Source organism: Balearica regulorum, chromosome 26 (assembly GCF_011004875.1).
Source record: "Balearica regulorum gibbericeps isolate bBalReg1 chromosome 26, bBalReg1.pri, whole genome shotgun sequence".
Lineage (NCBI taxonomy): Eukaryota > Metazoa > Chordata > Aves > Gruiformes > Gruidae > Balearica > Balearica regulorum.
In genome coordinates, this window is record NC_046209.1 from 5,008,748 (window position 1) to 5,021,898 (window position 13,151).

The 13,151-nt window shown below is 55.2% G+C and overlaps 1 protein-coding gene across 4 annotated transcripts in view; it reads right to left on the reverse strand.

The window, feature by feature from the left end:
• SH3GL1 (SH3 domain containing GRB2 like 1, endophilin A2) overlaps window positions 1-13,020 on the reverse strand; it is a 29,784-nt gene extending 16,764 nt beyond the window's left edge. The window contains exons 1-2 of one of the 4 annotated variants that reach the window (XM_075776763.1): window positions 12,805-12,975; window positions 11,896-11,945 (exon numbers count right to left, since the gene is read on the reverse strand). Coding sequence is in view for 2 of the 4 variants with exons in the window: in XM_075776762.1 (XP_075632877.1) it covers window positions 12,805-12,849 (45 nt within the window). In the remaining 2 variants the exon portion in view is untranslated. Of the gene's footprint in view, window positions 1-1,963; window positions 2,165-11,895; window positions 11,946-12,804 lie in introns of those variants that run through there. The other 3 variants (XM_075776762.1, XM_075776761.1, XM_075776764.1) reach the window with 3 other exon arrangements.
• Window positions 13,021-13,151: the final 131 nt, after the last annotated feature.

Genomic DNA, 13,151 nt, shown 5'->3' on the forward strand with positions numbered 1-13,151 from the left:
CGAGGCCGACGGCAATCGCCCCCAGACGGCTCACGCCAACACAAAGCGTCTCATTAAAAGTTAATTGTCACCTTCCTGGCGTAATCCTTGGAAATGAGACGAGACTGAAGGGTGCTGCTCTGACAGCAGATACCGGCTGAGATCCAGAGCACGCGTACGTCGCGTCGAGGCCTCGCCGTTTTGGGTACGTCTCTGGTTCCCGGCCACGAAGGCAGCGAGCACAAGGGGCTGGGAACTGGGAAGAAACGACCGGCCGGTTCCCGTGGAGCAGCGGCAGCTGATGCAAACCCACCGAGAGCTTTAATGCTGCCAAACACCCCTTTTCTCCCCAGCCAGCCCATGGTTCTGTCCGTTCGCGTTAGCTTCGTAGATCTGACTGTATTCTGCCTCCTTAGAGGCTTTTAAGGTGGTTTTTTTTTTTAAATTAAAAATGCAAGCCATCCTTTCTTAAGGAAGGACGCTGCTGAGATGCAGCAGACACCCCAGTTTAAGGAAAGATCGTCATGCCCACAGCAAAGCAATCGCTAATGTGAGCGACTTCTGACATACTTTAAGGAGAAGAAAACAAATCTAAGTGTTTATTGTGTGGAATAGGAGATGAAAAATTACCACTGGCCTTGTAACGAAGAGGAATGCACGTTCCCTAGCAGATCCCCACGTTCCGAATAGCTGGGGGATTGGAGGCACCCAGCAGCTCCCTGGTCCTCGCCAGGCCGATCACCGCTGCACCCGCTGGGTTTTCTCACCCCAAAAGCTGCCCCTCTAAGGCGAGAGGGCTGACAAGCGCTACAAGAGGAAAGAGCGCGAGAGGAAGCGATTTGCCGTCACAAGCAGGTTAGCGGCAGAGCTAAAAACAGGAGGCGGATGCCACTCGGCAGACACCGTCTCACCATTTTGCACATCCCCGCTGGGCTGCGGGGCAAACCAGAGAAAGAGGAAGGGCAGCCGAAGCTCTCGCCCTCCTGCCCCTCCAAGCAAGACGCTGCTGCTGGCTCCTAACGTCAGCCCCACCGTTTATCCAACCCGTCTCTGGGCACACAGACCTGACCGCTGCACCCACCATTAAGTTCTGTGTCTTCCTGCTAAATAGCTCACCGGAGCATTTTTACTCTGTTATCCAGCCCTCAAACTTCTCCTGAACTTTTTTTTAACATTTATTTCTGCTGTTCCCATTTCACAGAGAGGAGCCGGTCCTGTCCATGACTCGCCACCCAAGCACCAGCGATGCACTCGTGCAAAGGCACGTAGAGGTGCTCCGCTGCCTCCGGACACGTGCACCGGGAAAACGTGGCTAGAAACAAACCGAGCTTCCCACCCACTCACCATCTGAGATGGGGATCTAAGCACTCTCCACCCAAGACCAGAGGAATTGCCTTGATTTTGAGCAGGAAGGTCAGCCCAGAACAATGAAGAGCTCCTTCCCTTCCCTCCCGACCAGGCAGAAAGCCTTCAAAGTGACCTCGGGCTGTAATCTTATCACTTAGAAACCGCAAAGAAGGAGCTGCCGCATGCAAAGACAGCTTTCTAGGGAGCCACCTGTCAAATCACCTACTCAAAGCGCTATCGAATGACTCATCTCCATCCAGCAGATGGGCTCACAGGAATGAGGACAGCACGAATTAAAAAAAAAAAAGGCAACTTAAGCAGCAGCCAGCAGGTCACACTCGCAGAGCTCAGGCCAGAGAAAGGCAGACGCACACACCGCAATGCAGCCACTGCCTGTTGGTTCGGGGATTTGGTCCTTTCCTCGTCTGTAACTCGACAGTATTTAAAATCCTGGCTGTGATCCGTGCTTACGAGCGAGGTTCTCTGCTCATCTCGGTGCTCTCCAAGCTAACTCTTCCAGCAGAATGACGACGCCTCCTTCCCTCCCCGGGCAGAAGCCCCGACAGCTCGGCTCGCTGCGGTTAACGCCGAGCCAGCCTGCCGAAAGGGCACGATGCTGCCCGAAAAGCAGACTCACCCCGGAGGAGAAAGGTTTCAACACGCAGCTCTCGCCACAGGGAGACGCTTGAAACGTTCTTGTTGCAGGGAAGGGGGCACCTTCCAACAGTCAGCAACAGCCATTCGCATCATAAATATTTTCTCCTATTATTAGTTACTTCTCGCGTGCTCTGTATCAAATGAGACATAATTTCTATTCAGCCGGAAAAAAAAAATTAAAAAAAAAAATTGGGTCAAGTTAACAGGGAAAACAAAAACACGTATGGAAAAAAGCAGCAGCTCTCTCCCAGTAATGCCCTTCTCATCACCCATTCGCAGTGACTACAGCAATTCAGAGGAAGTCCACTAAACCAAGGGGAAACGTGGAATATCTGCCTTACATCCAGATTTCCTGCCCAACCTCCCTACGTCCTCTCTCGGAAGAACCTTGGTGAATCACAGCCTGACTTTTGCAAAGCTGCTGAGCCATCATTCCTCAGCAACTCCACCCGACCTCGCAAACCCAGGGGAAAAAAACCCAACGAGATGAGCGGCTCCTCGCATTTGAGGCTTGGAGCCACTCGTTAGATGCGATATCACAGTACAAAGCACCAGAAGCGCCCGACTGCAATCCTCGGTTTCCTCTTCTGCAAAGCTGCGATGACAAACCGGAGGCAGAGCACCAAGCAGTCCCATCCTTCGGTCAGCGTACGGAGGATCAGCCCCGACCGTCCACCCGCACGCTGCTCCTAAGGATTTCACAAAAAGCAAAGGGGGAAAAAAGAAGGAACAGGAGCACAAAAAAGCAAGGAAGGGGGGGAAACGAAGGAACAGGAGGACTTACGACACCTGTATGTCCCTGGGGAAAACACCACGGCTGTAGGGCAGCTTGCAAAAAAAAGCAGCAGAAGGGATTTCTGCTCCCCGTGCAAACCAAGACAGGTGAAAAAACACCTCCCCGGGGTGCACGACACTAACTGGCATCACCCAGTAGGGAAAAAAAAAAACAGCAACAGAGCCAGGAGACTATCAAGGAACTGGGAAGGAGGCAGAAGAACCTCTGGATTTGCAGCGTGATGAGACCAAGCTGGGCTGATGGGACACGCAGAGCGATTGCCTAAAATGTTTAGTCACGGCCGCGTTCAGTTTTAGGTGGCAGACAGCGTTAATGAGTTCAGGGAAGAGTCAAGGTGAGTTCCCAGGCAGGTTTACAGACAGGAGAGAGATCCAAAAAAAAAAAAAAAACCCAAACCAAAAAGATGCTGAGCTCAGGCAGGAGCTCAGCTCCATCAAAGGGAAAGCAAAAACCCCCTCCCTGGCTCGGAGGGGGCAGAGGGAGCCCCATGCAGAGCACGTTTAACACGCACAGCGTTGGCCAAGCAAAGAAAGCCAGGACGGACCTAGCGCTATCTCAGCGTACACAAACATCAAAGAGGGAGAGAAATAATTGAGAACACTATAAATACGCGTTTTCCTTGTTAATTTGAATACTAGGAAAAGCTTAGCGGCTATCAGAGCAGAGCACAGCATCCTAAGGAAAAGGAGAGCGAGAACGAGCGAACAGACGCCCGTAAGACCGCCGGAGCAACGCGGGAACGGCGCGCTAGACCAGATCAAACTCCTGCTGCTGCACCGGTTCCTCCCAGAGCTCTGCGTGGAGCCTTCCCCGCACCCAGGGGCTCTCGTCATGCTTCCAGCCCATGCAAGATCACGCTGAACCCATTTCTTTTTTTTTTTTTTTTTCTTGCTGCACATCATTAACACTTGCTAACACTCGTTTCAGAAGGGTTTAAATGTGAAAAAATCCCTCCCAGCACTTTGCAGTTTGCTTTTACCCTGCAGATGACACCACCGAGGCATCACTATTGCCCTTCTGCCCTGCAGCCAGAGCAACAGGCGTACCAGAAATTCTGGTCCATAACTTTGAGATGACGTTATCCCTGTCAAGCACAAAAGCGCAGACTCCCTTGGTCTTTAAAATTCATCCAATACAATTAGGAGGATCTTTACTATGAGAATAGCTACACCAACATCTGGTACTCCAGGTTTGTGCCTGCCCGGTGTCCCCTAAGTCCCCCCCCAAAAGCACGTGCACAGACACGTATCACCAACAACCAACGTGTTTTCTATACCACGGAGCTACGCAGTGAAGAAAATCAGGACGGGAAAAAAAATAAAAAACCCTTTTGGTAAGAACAGCACCTTCTCACTGAGTGGATTTGCTTCGTACGTAGACAGTCGTTCACCATTTTTCTGCCTTTTTCGTCAGGAAGGTGGCAAAATTAAAAGTTAAATATAGCTAGTCCTGTGAAGCCAAACCAAATTTGTTCAAGAAAGTGGTTAATAAATTATCATTGATGAATAAAGTCTGGGCCAACAAGAAGATACAGGCTGGTTTTCAAGCTCTAGGATGAATTATGAAGCATTTTCTCAATTAGAAAAAGCCCTTTAAAGCTTTAATCATGCAAATTTTATCTTCTGTCTGAGAGACAGAATTTCATTACGGAGATGCGTTTAACTTTGCTTTTCTGCTCAAAAAAAAAAATCTAATTAGTGACAGTATCATGAATGTTATTAATAGCCAGTTAATATGAGATAGGAAGATTCTAAAATTCCCAGTAGCTTTCAAAGAAGAAAAAAAAAAAAAAAGAGACCGGTTCTATTCATAAGGAACCGGCAACAAAGCTAATTACACACGCCAGGGGCTAGAAGGCTTTTCCTGGAAGCAAGAGCAGCCCAGACCCTCTCTTGATGGTCTCTCCACCTGCTGCAAGAGGAGCACCAGGACAGGTCCAGGACCTCAGGGGACCATGTGTCCCCCACCCTGGGACAGCCCCAACGTGATGGGGGGGGTCCGGCAGCACCCCTGGGTGCCATCGGCAAACCCAGCTCCAGCAATGAAACCACGCGGCCGTCGGAGAGGATCCCACCAGCAGCTTGTTTATCCCTCCAGCTTGGGCCAAACACGGCCCTTTCCTGTCAACAGGAACCCGTTCCCGAAAGCCATGGGATCGCCGACTGAAGGGATGGGGGGGGGGGGGGCAAGGGGGAGAGGAAACCTTTAAAAAAAAAAAAGAAAAAAATTAATTATTGCTTTTATAGTCACAGGGGAGAGGCCAAGAGGGGCTAAATCTTGCACTAAGTCACGTCACACGGCGGCTTATGAGAAGAGAAGCTACAGGATGCTGCGGGGCTTTCCCAGCCCGGATCCTTCCCCATCCACTGCGGCTCTGCACAGCCTCACCTGCTGCCCGGGGGGAAGGCTGGCAGTGGGGGGGGGACACACACAGCTCAGGAGGGAGCAGATCCACAGGAAAAGTCACACACACACACCCTCCCCCCCATTGACAGGAGCTCCAGCTCCCGGGCCCCTGACTTCACAGCTCGGGCTGATGATTTAATCAGCACAATTAAAAAGATGGTCCGCAAGCACAGCCCTCCGCAACGCGGGAGTCTTATGAAACAGCACCAGCATCGAGATGCGTCACTGAGTTTCCACGTGAATGAGTTCAGCTAGCATTACAAACCCAAAAACCTTCTGGATTCCGGATTGATTTTATTTCTGGTCTTTTCAGTAATTTGGCACCCTGCTCGGGAGCAACGCAAACCAGCAGCCTTCTGCTGAAGGGACAGCAAACATCGATGCAGGCTGCAGCAGGCTCAGGTCTTGTAATAACCCCACACACCCCACTGCACACAAATTCCCTCCCCGAGGGGCACCGAGCCTGCCGAGGCAGCCCACGGTTTTGATTTTATTTTTTTTTTTATTTATTTCCGCAGTCTCGGGCAGAAGGAGCTGCCGGGCTGCCGCCCCTCTGGTTTTACCACCCGGGGCTTGGATGGGGCTGCGAGCCCTGGCAAAAGGCACTGGCATACGTAGGGATGGGGGAGAGAAGGAAGGAAAAAAAATAATGTGCTAAAGAAATGAATCAGCTTTTACAAGCCAGCCTGCCTGATCTCATCCTTATTTTGCTCTTTCCCAGGAGGAAAGTATTGGCAGGGAGAAGGGGGAGGAAGGATTTCCTTCCACCGCATCCAGAAACCATCCCCCTCGGCACCGTCCGCTTTTCAATAGCTCACCCATAACCTGCGAAAACACAGAGTTAGATAAATAGATAATTTTAGACGGAAAGCCCCGAGGCAGACGGGCAGGCATCACCACGCAGAGCGAGATGAGGACGAGGAATCAGCGCTCCCAAAGCCCCGCAATCCCCCCCGGCCCTGAGTCACGTATCCTTCCTGTGTCCCAGATTCCCCCAGCTGCAAACGCAGGATAACACTTTCCCTGTTTGACATCAGAAACAAGGAGGGGAAGCAAACGGAGCGGGGTACGGAGAAATGGAGTTTTCCACCTCTGTTCTCTGTCTTTGCCTTCCAAGAATTTGAGTTCTCGTTACTACTAGAGCCCAATAGCTGTGAAAGCAATCTTAAAAGGAAATAAAAAAGCCACGTTAAAGTAACCGATGCGGAGACACGAGCCATCCCCTGCCTGCGACTCCAGACAGGCTGAACAACACCGAGAAAAGCTGAAAACCGCTCCATTACAGGGCTGCTCCGCTCAGCTCCGACAATGATTAACCAGCCGAAAAACGTTGTCGTGCCAGGCGTTTCATCCACGACAAATCATGCAAGAAAAGGAGAGGGAGTTAGTATGAAAATACCCCGCACGCAGTCATTTTAGCCAGACGTGACAGCAGGCATCTCCGCAAGTATTCAGTCGTCATCATCACCTAGGCTAGAAGCGCCGCGCGCTGAAGTCTAATCCCCTTCGCTCAGAGGTTTGCACGCGTCCTCCTCCGCTTTTTCACCTGCCATACGTGGATTTGCAAACGCGTGCATCACCGAAACACCCATCTCCGGCGACAGCAAACCGCTGGGGGCTTCAGGCCGACTGCCGAATACGACTCCCCCCCCCCCCGCCCTGGTCGGCAAGCCGAAAACGCGGGACGTCACACTATGGTTGAGCAAATGTGGCTTTCCTCCAGCCTCAGGAGGAGATTAGTATTGAAAAATAAACTGCAGGGGAATCCAGCCCAGGTTAATATTAATAGAGCAAACACCGAGTGCCGTGGGAGGGAAGGTCAGGCTGGCAGGAATCAGCAAAATCCCTTGACTCCCCAGTCCAAATTCCCATTTAGAGATAAGGAACCGAGAGCCCGACACTGCCAGCTACTTCCCCCAGGAACTACCTGCTCGCCGTGCCATTGCAGCACCGAGTCCTCACTCTGCCTTCGGCACCAAAGCGCAGCCACCGCCGCGGCAGAAAAGCCAAGGAGCGACCTGCTCCCAGGATCTCCTCCTGCTCCTCAGACCCTGCCGCCGAGGGACGGGCCCGCTCGCTCGCAGAACTCACCAGAAAAGCTCAAAAAGAACACACGAGCCCAAAATAGCACCTCAACCCCCTCCTCGGGTGCCCGGTTCCTCCACTGGCAGCTCTGGGTGCTCTCCTGGGTGAAATCTCGGTGCACCAGCAAGGGCTTCCCCAGGATTTCAACCCTGGACAGTGCAGGCAGCCCTGCCCGACTGCTGCCTGCACACACTCGCACCTCTCGGCTTGGCTTTCCGGGAAAGCAAAAAAGCCACCGCACGGAGCGTTTCGGGTCCACTCTTGGCTTTACTAATTGCTGGAGGATTCAAGGCAAGTCAGCATGAAGTTCTCATCCCACTGCAGAGCAAAGACTGGCCTCTCTCGGGGGGCTGCACCCCCACTTTAATATTGCTGGGCACCGGCGCTGTCCTAAGAGCTTCAACCCACATCCACTGGCCAAAAAGCCACAGCAGACAAAGATTTAATAGATCGGGAAGATCCTAGTTGTAAGGAAGAAATTTTTTACACTGAGAGCGGTGAAACACTGGAGCAGGTTGCCCAGAGAGGTGAGAGATGCCCCATCCCTGGAAACGCTGAGGGTCGGGTCGGACGGGGCTCTGAGCACCCCGCTCCAGTTGGAGATGTCCCTGCTCGTGGTGGGGGGGCTGGACTAGATGAGCTGGAAAGGTCCCTGCCAACCCAAACCATTCTGCGATTCTACAATCTCCCTGCCGCCGCGATAACCTCCCCGCAGCACGGTCGGCACGGGGAGCACGACCCTCCGCTCCCCCGGCTCTGCGGTCCCTTTCCGCCCCGACACCAGCCGGGGTTTAAACTCCGGCAGCGGCGAGTTGGAGCAAAAACGTGCAGACGAACTCGGGGTGCATCAGTCCGCACCAGAGTGGGAGCGAGCTAGAGCTGGAAGGCAGGCACAACCAAAATCATCTGCAGCAAGACAGGGCACTGACAGACAAGCTCTGGCCGGGGAAAGGGGCCTCCTGGGTTTGGTTTTCCACGTGGAAGGTTATCCCATATGCTGCGCTTCCCATTTCTCTTCCAGCAGGAGATCCTGTGCCGCACAGCCCATCTGTGATATCCCGAGAAACCCACTGCCTGGCCGCAGAGAGAGCGAAGGCAGCGAGCGGAAAGGCATCTCATGCCTACAAGAGAAAAGCCCCAGAGCACCAGACGCTAGGAGGACTGGCCTGTCCTTAAAAAAAAACAAAGGTAGCTCTTAAAAGGTATCACCTGGGAAAGGGAGGAAAAAAACCCCCATGATTGAGAGCACAGCGCAAAGCCAGCGTAGAAAGAACCTCACCCAGGAAATCCCAACCCAGCAGGGGCAAGAGCAAACAAGGCCAAAAAAGAAATAATAAAAAAGGAGAAACGCCATCCCTGCGCTCTGTCCCCATCACCAAACGGTCCCTGTGCAGCACATCTAGGAGCGGATTCCTGCTCTGCCCGCCATCGCAGCGCAGCGCCTGGGCACCAAGCCGCGGGGAAGGAAGCTCTTCGGGCTGGTTAACGACCGGCCGGCGAGCGTACGTTGCCGACGTACGGAGCTTGGGGATCGCTCGGTCCTTCTGGGCTGAAATGGCTGTCAGAGGCTACAGAGCACATCGCAGGCTCTCGGACCAGGCAGAAAGCAAGCAGTAACTATTCACGTTGGAGAAATACCTTCAGAAGCCTTGAAAGCAGTCGTCAAACCCGGGAAAAAGCGCGCGTGTCAAGGGGTCGCTAATTTTAATTAGCGCTCGCCTCTTTCCCTCTTGGAAAACGGCTTTTGTACTTTGCGTGTGGAGGAGGTTGCTGGTCCGCGTCTCGGGCCAGGGCTCCTCGGGCGCAGCAGAGCACGAGCCACCGCTTGCTATTCCAGCTCCTAAACCCAGGCAGGCCTAAGCGGAGTTTAGGCTTGAACCACGCAGGTTCAAAGCCAGGAGCACGTTAATCCTGTTCGGGATGACGGCGGTGCCCAGGGCTGAACACCAGCCCGGTTTAAAAAAAGCGATGCCGTCTTCCCTTGTTCACCCTCGCTTGGGCTGAGTCTGCTGCCTGAGCCGAACCGCTGCCATACAACACCACGTCTTGCGTCCCCAAAACGGCCCTGCTGTACCTGAAATCACAATATTTGCCAAGTTTATTCTTGCCGCGCCTCGGTCACCTGCCGAGCCCCGGCTGCCCGGAGCAGAGCAGCCCGTCCATCCTGCCCGACGGAGAGGGATGCTCCCCGTAGCGGCTCCCTGCATCCCCGGGGCAGCACCCAAAGCAGCCGCACCGGGAGCCACGACGATACCACGCCAACGTGGGCTACGGCTAAGGGACGCCGCACGCCGCTCCCCGGCTGAGCCCCGTCCCCGGCGAGCAGGTCGTGCCGCTCCTCCTGCCTCCGCGCTGCCAGGCGCCGTACGGTCCCAGGTAGGACAGTCCTGCTGCCACAGAGGGAGGGGACGCGTTTATCGGCCTCCACCCCAGGGTTTGTCCCTTCAAAGCGGTGGCTGATAAACCCGCCGGTGCCAGGCAGGGCTGCTGTTGTATGTGTAAGTAGTGACAAACCCGCTCACGCTCAATAAGCATCAGGATTCGCCCAGGAACGGCACAGGCAGGCGCTTTGCTTCGTGCAGCCTCCCCTAAGGGAAAGTTTTGCAGGCTTTTAGGACTGAAACCAGTCTGTATAAAAAGAAAATGGTGCAAACAAAGACATTTCTACATCACGAGGTTCCTGCAAATTCCTGAGTGGGATCAGCCAGTCTCATACCTGCAAGCAGGGGCTGCACCGGGACTTCCCACCCTGCTCACAATACTGGAGCTCAAAGCCACTGCTCTTGTTGTTTCTCCTCCTTCCCTTTGCGAGAATGTTTTCCACAGCTTTTTTTTTTTTTTTTAAAAGAACATTTTGCTGTGATCTAGCAAAACCTGTTCTGGATGCACACACAGAACTGCTCACCATCTGCAATATTTGCCAGCGTGACTTTTTTTTTTTTTTTTTTTTCAGGATACAATCTCGGCTTTCTCCTGCGTGTGGGCGCCCGGTTGCCTCACCCAGGGAAGACGTGGGCCCGCAGGAATCAGACAGAGGAAGCCCACGAGCCAAGCCCCGCTCCCTGTGGCTACCGAGGAGGCTGAACTGGCCCCCTTGTCGCGTGGGGAGTCGGGGGGGATCCCAAACCCGCCGCTCCAGCGGCACCGAGGTCCTTGCAGACCTTGGTCCTGGCTGCGTTCTTCAATTAACAACAGACGTGGAACGAAACACAACGTTTTTAGGAAAGATCTTCCACATGTTTGGTTTTGGCAGCGTCCGATAGCTTTAAGGGAGCCAAAAAAATAAACTAATCCTCCTCTCCTTCAGCCAAGGGGCTGCTGAGGAGTGGGACCGGTGGAGGGAAAGGGAAGGAGGGTGGAAAGGGAAGGGAGAGGAGGAGAAGACAGAGAAATGGCCAAACTGGAACCAGTCGCTCCCAGTTAAGGCATCTCTGAGGCGTAGCAGATACCTGCGTCCCCGTCACCAGGGTGCCGCAAAGGGGGTGGCAGCGCCGACGAAAGGGGACGGCGTCCCTCCCGCCCCTGCAAAGCGAGTCGCTTCGCCGATCGCAGCGGAAAACCTCCCACCAAACCCGGCTCCTTCGGACAAAATCAGCTCCCAAAACCCTGCGGCAACAAGAGTCGTGAAAGAACTCACGACGTGGTTGCAAATACACCTTATCTCTCACTTTAACACGCCACCGAATGCGTTTTAAGCCAAGTACGTGCGCGCACGCACGAGAGGTGAACAGGCCACCAAGTCTGCGTGTCGGGCCAGCAACTTCTCCCTGGATAGCCACGCTGGGTTTAATTTTTCCACAAGCAACCAAAATGGTTCCTTTTAAGAAAAAAAAAAAAAAGGCACCTGTTACAGAAGAAAAAAAAAAACCCAAACAAACCCACACCAAAGGCCACATATGATTTCACTTCCCAAAAATTCCCCCCAAGAAAGGTTTCATCAGGTGTTTTAAAATGACGTTTTTAGACTTTAGCAACACGCTGCTCCTGACTCATCAACGAGCTTTCACCTCTAATTGCCTGCGACACCACCGCGGCGCATCCACGCCAGCAAAATCCTCCTACACCGAGTTTTCAGCGCAACCTTCCCCAACAAACCCAAAAACCAACCAACACCAAAAAACCCCACGACGCAGGGGTTTGCGAGAAAGAGGGTGGGGGAATGACTTAAGGAATCTGTTATTTTGCTTTGCTGTTTAAGCAAAATGCTTTTTCGTAAACACGGCCAAGAAAGGAGGCGACGCACGTAGCAAACACGCTTGGGCTGAGCTTAAAGGGGTTTAAACTTCGGAGAACACGGTCTGGTGGGAGATCTGCGCAAAATTCATCTTAAATTTAAAAACGGGGGCAGAAAAGCAGCGACCGGGGGAAGCAGAACAGCGTTGGCCATTCCAGAACGGTTCTACAAATACATTAAAAATTAAAATAAATCCTGAGCATCGATGTCGGCGGTGTTCGCGGGCAGAAGGAAGGGTAACTCTGCTCGGGGGGATTGGGCATGGTGCGGGGCGTTCACGAACCCTGTGGGAAGCAGATTCCCACATTTTGGGGGGGGGGGGAGAGGCACAGAATCGGAGCTGCGAGGAGCCACGCTTCACGAGCTTCGCTTTAGGACGACACGAACTCACTGTTTATCGCCGGAGCCGTCGATTACAGCATCAATTTTTCGCTTGGCTCGCTAAAAAAATCACACATCTGACAAGTTTTTTCCGACGTTCCCCCCTGGCCGTTTCCCATGCGGGCTCGGGGTCCCTCGCCAACCCCAAAATCCTGCCGCCAGCTGTTCTCCGGGAAGCGGGAGCTGCAGCTGCCACCGGGGGTTAACGGGGCCGGTGACCCCCCACCCCACCCCGAGCTACGGCCCCCAACCCCGCACGGCCGCCCACTTCCAAGGGTGTTTTTTTTTTTCCCCCCTAAAATCCCACTCTGCTTCGAAAACCTGAGGGCGTCTCGGCTGTCGCGGACACATTTTGGGGGGGGGGGGGGAGTACACCCCCACCCTGACCCCCACCCCGGGACCCTCCGCCCCACGGTGGGGGCGTTTCTCTGCGGGGGTCCCCCCATCAGCACCGGGGGGGGGGGATACGGGGCACCCCCCCCAGGCTCCCCCCAAGGGTTTGGGGACCACCCGAGGGGTCACACCGGGGACGCTGCGGTACCCTGCCCCGTCACGGCGGGGGGGGGGGGGGAACGGCACACCGGGAGCCACCGGGAGAGGAAAGCCGGGGGGCGGCGGGGGCAGGAAGGGAGGAGACTAGGGTACCGGGAGGTGCTGAGCTGGCACACCGGACATCGGCGAGGGGACACCGGGCACGGGTAGCGGAGGGCGATGCCCGGCGGACACGGACCGGGATAACGGCGGCGATCAGGGCAGCACCGAGCCGGCCCGGGCAGGCGGCAGCGGGGGGGGGGGGGGGGGGGGGGGGGGGGTAGCACCGAGGCGGAGCGGCGAGCGCTGGGAAGGGAAAGGAAGGGAAGGGCGGCCACCCCCGGGCCGCGGCGGCGGGCGGGATCCCGGGGGCTCCCCGGTACCTCACCTGGCTCGCCTTGTAGAACTGTTTCTTCAGCCCCGCCACCGACATGCTGCCGCCTCTGCCGGCCGCCGAGGGACGCCTGAGGAGGAAAGGGGGTGGGGGGGGGGGGGCAGGCGGCGGGACGCCTCGGCACGCAGGAGCGGAGCGCAGCGCAGCCCAGCCCAGCCCGGCCCGGCCGCTGCCGCCGCTTCCGCCGCCGCCGCCAGGAAACGCCGGGCCCGCCCCGCCCCGCCCCGCCCCCTGCCGCCACCGGCACCACCGAGAAGCGCGCTCGCGCCGGCCGGAGCGCCCCCCCTTGCCCGCCACGTGGTGCCGCGGCGCCCCCTGCCGGCCGGCCGACGCCGCTTCAC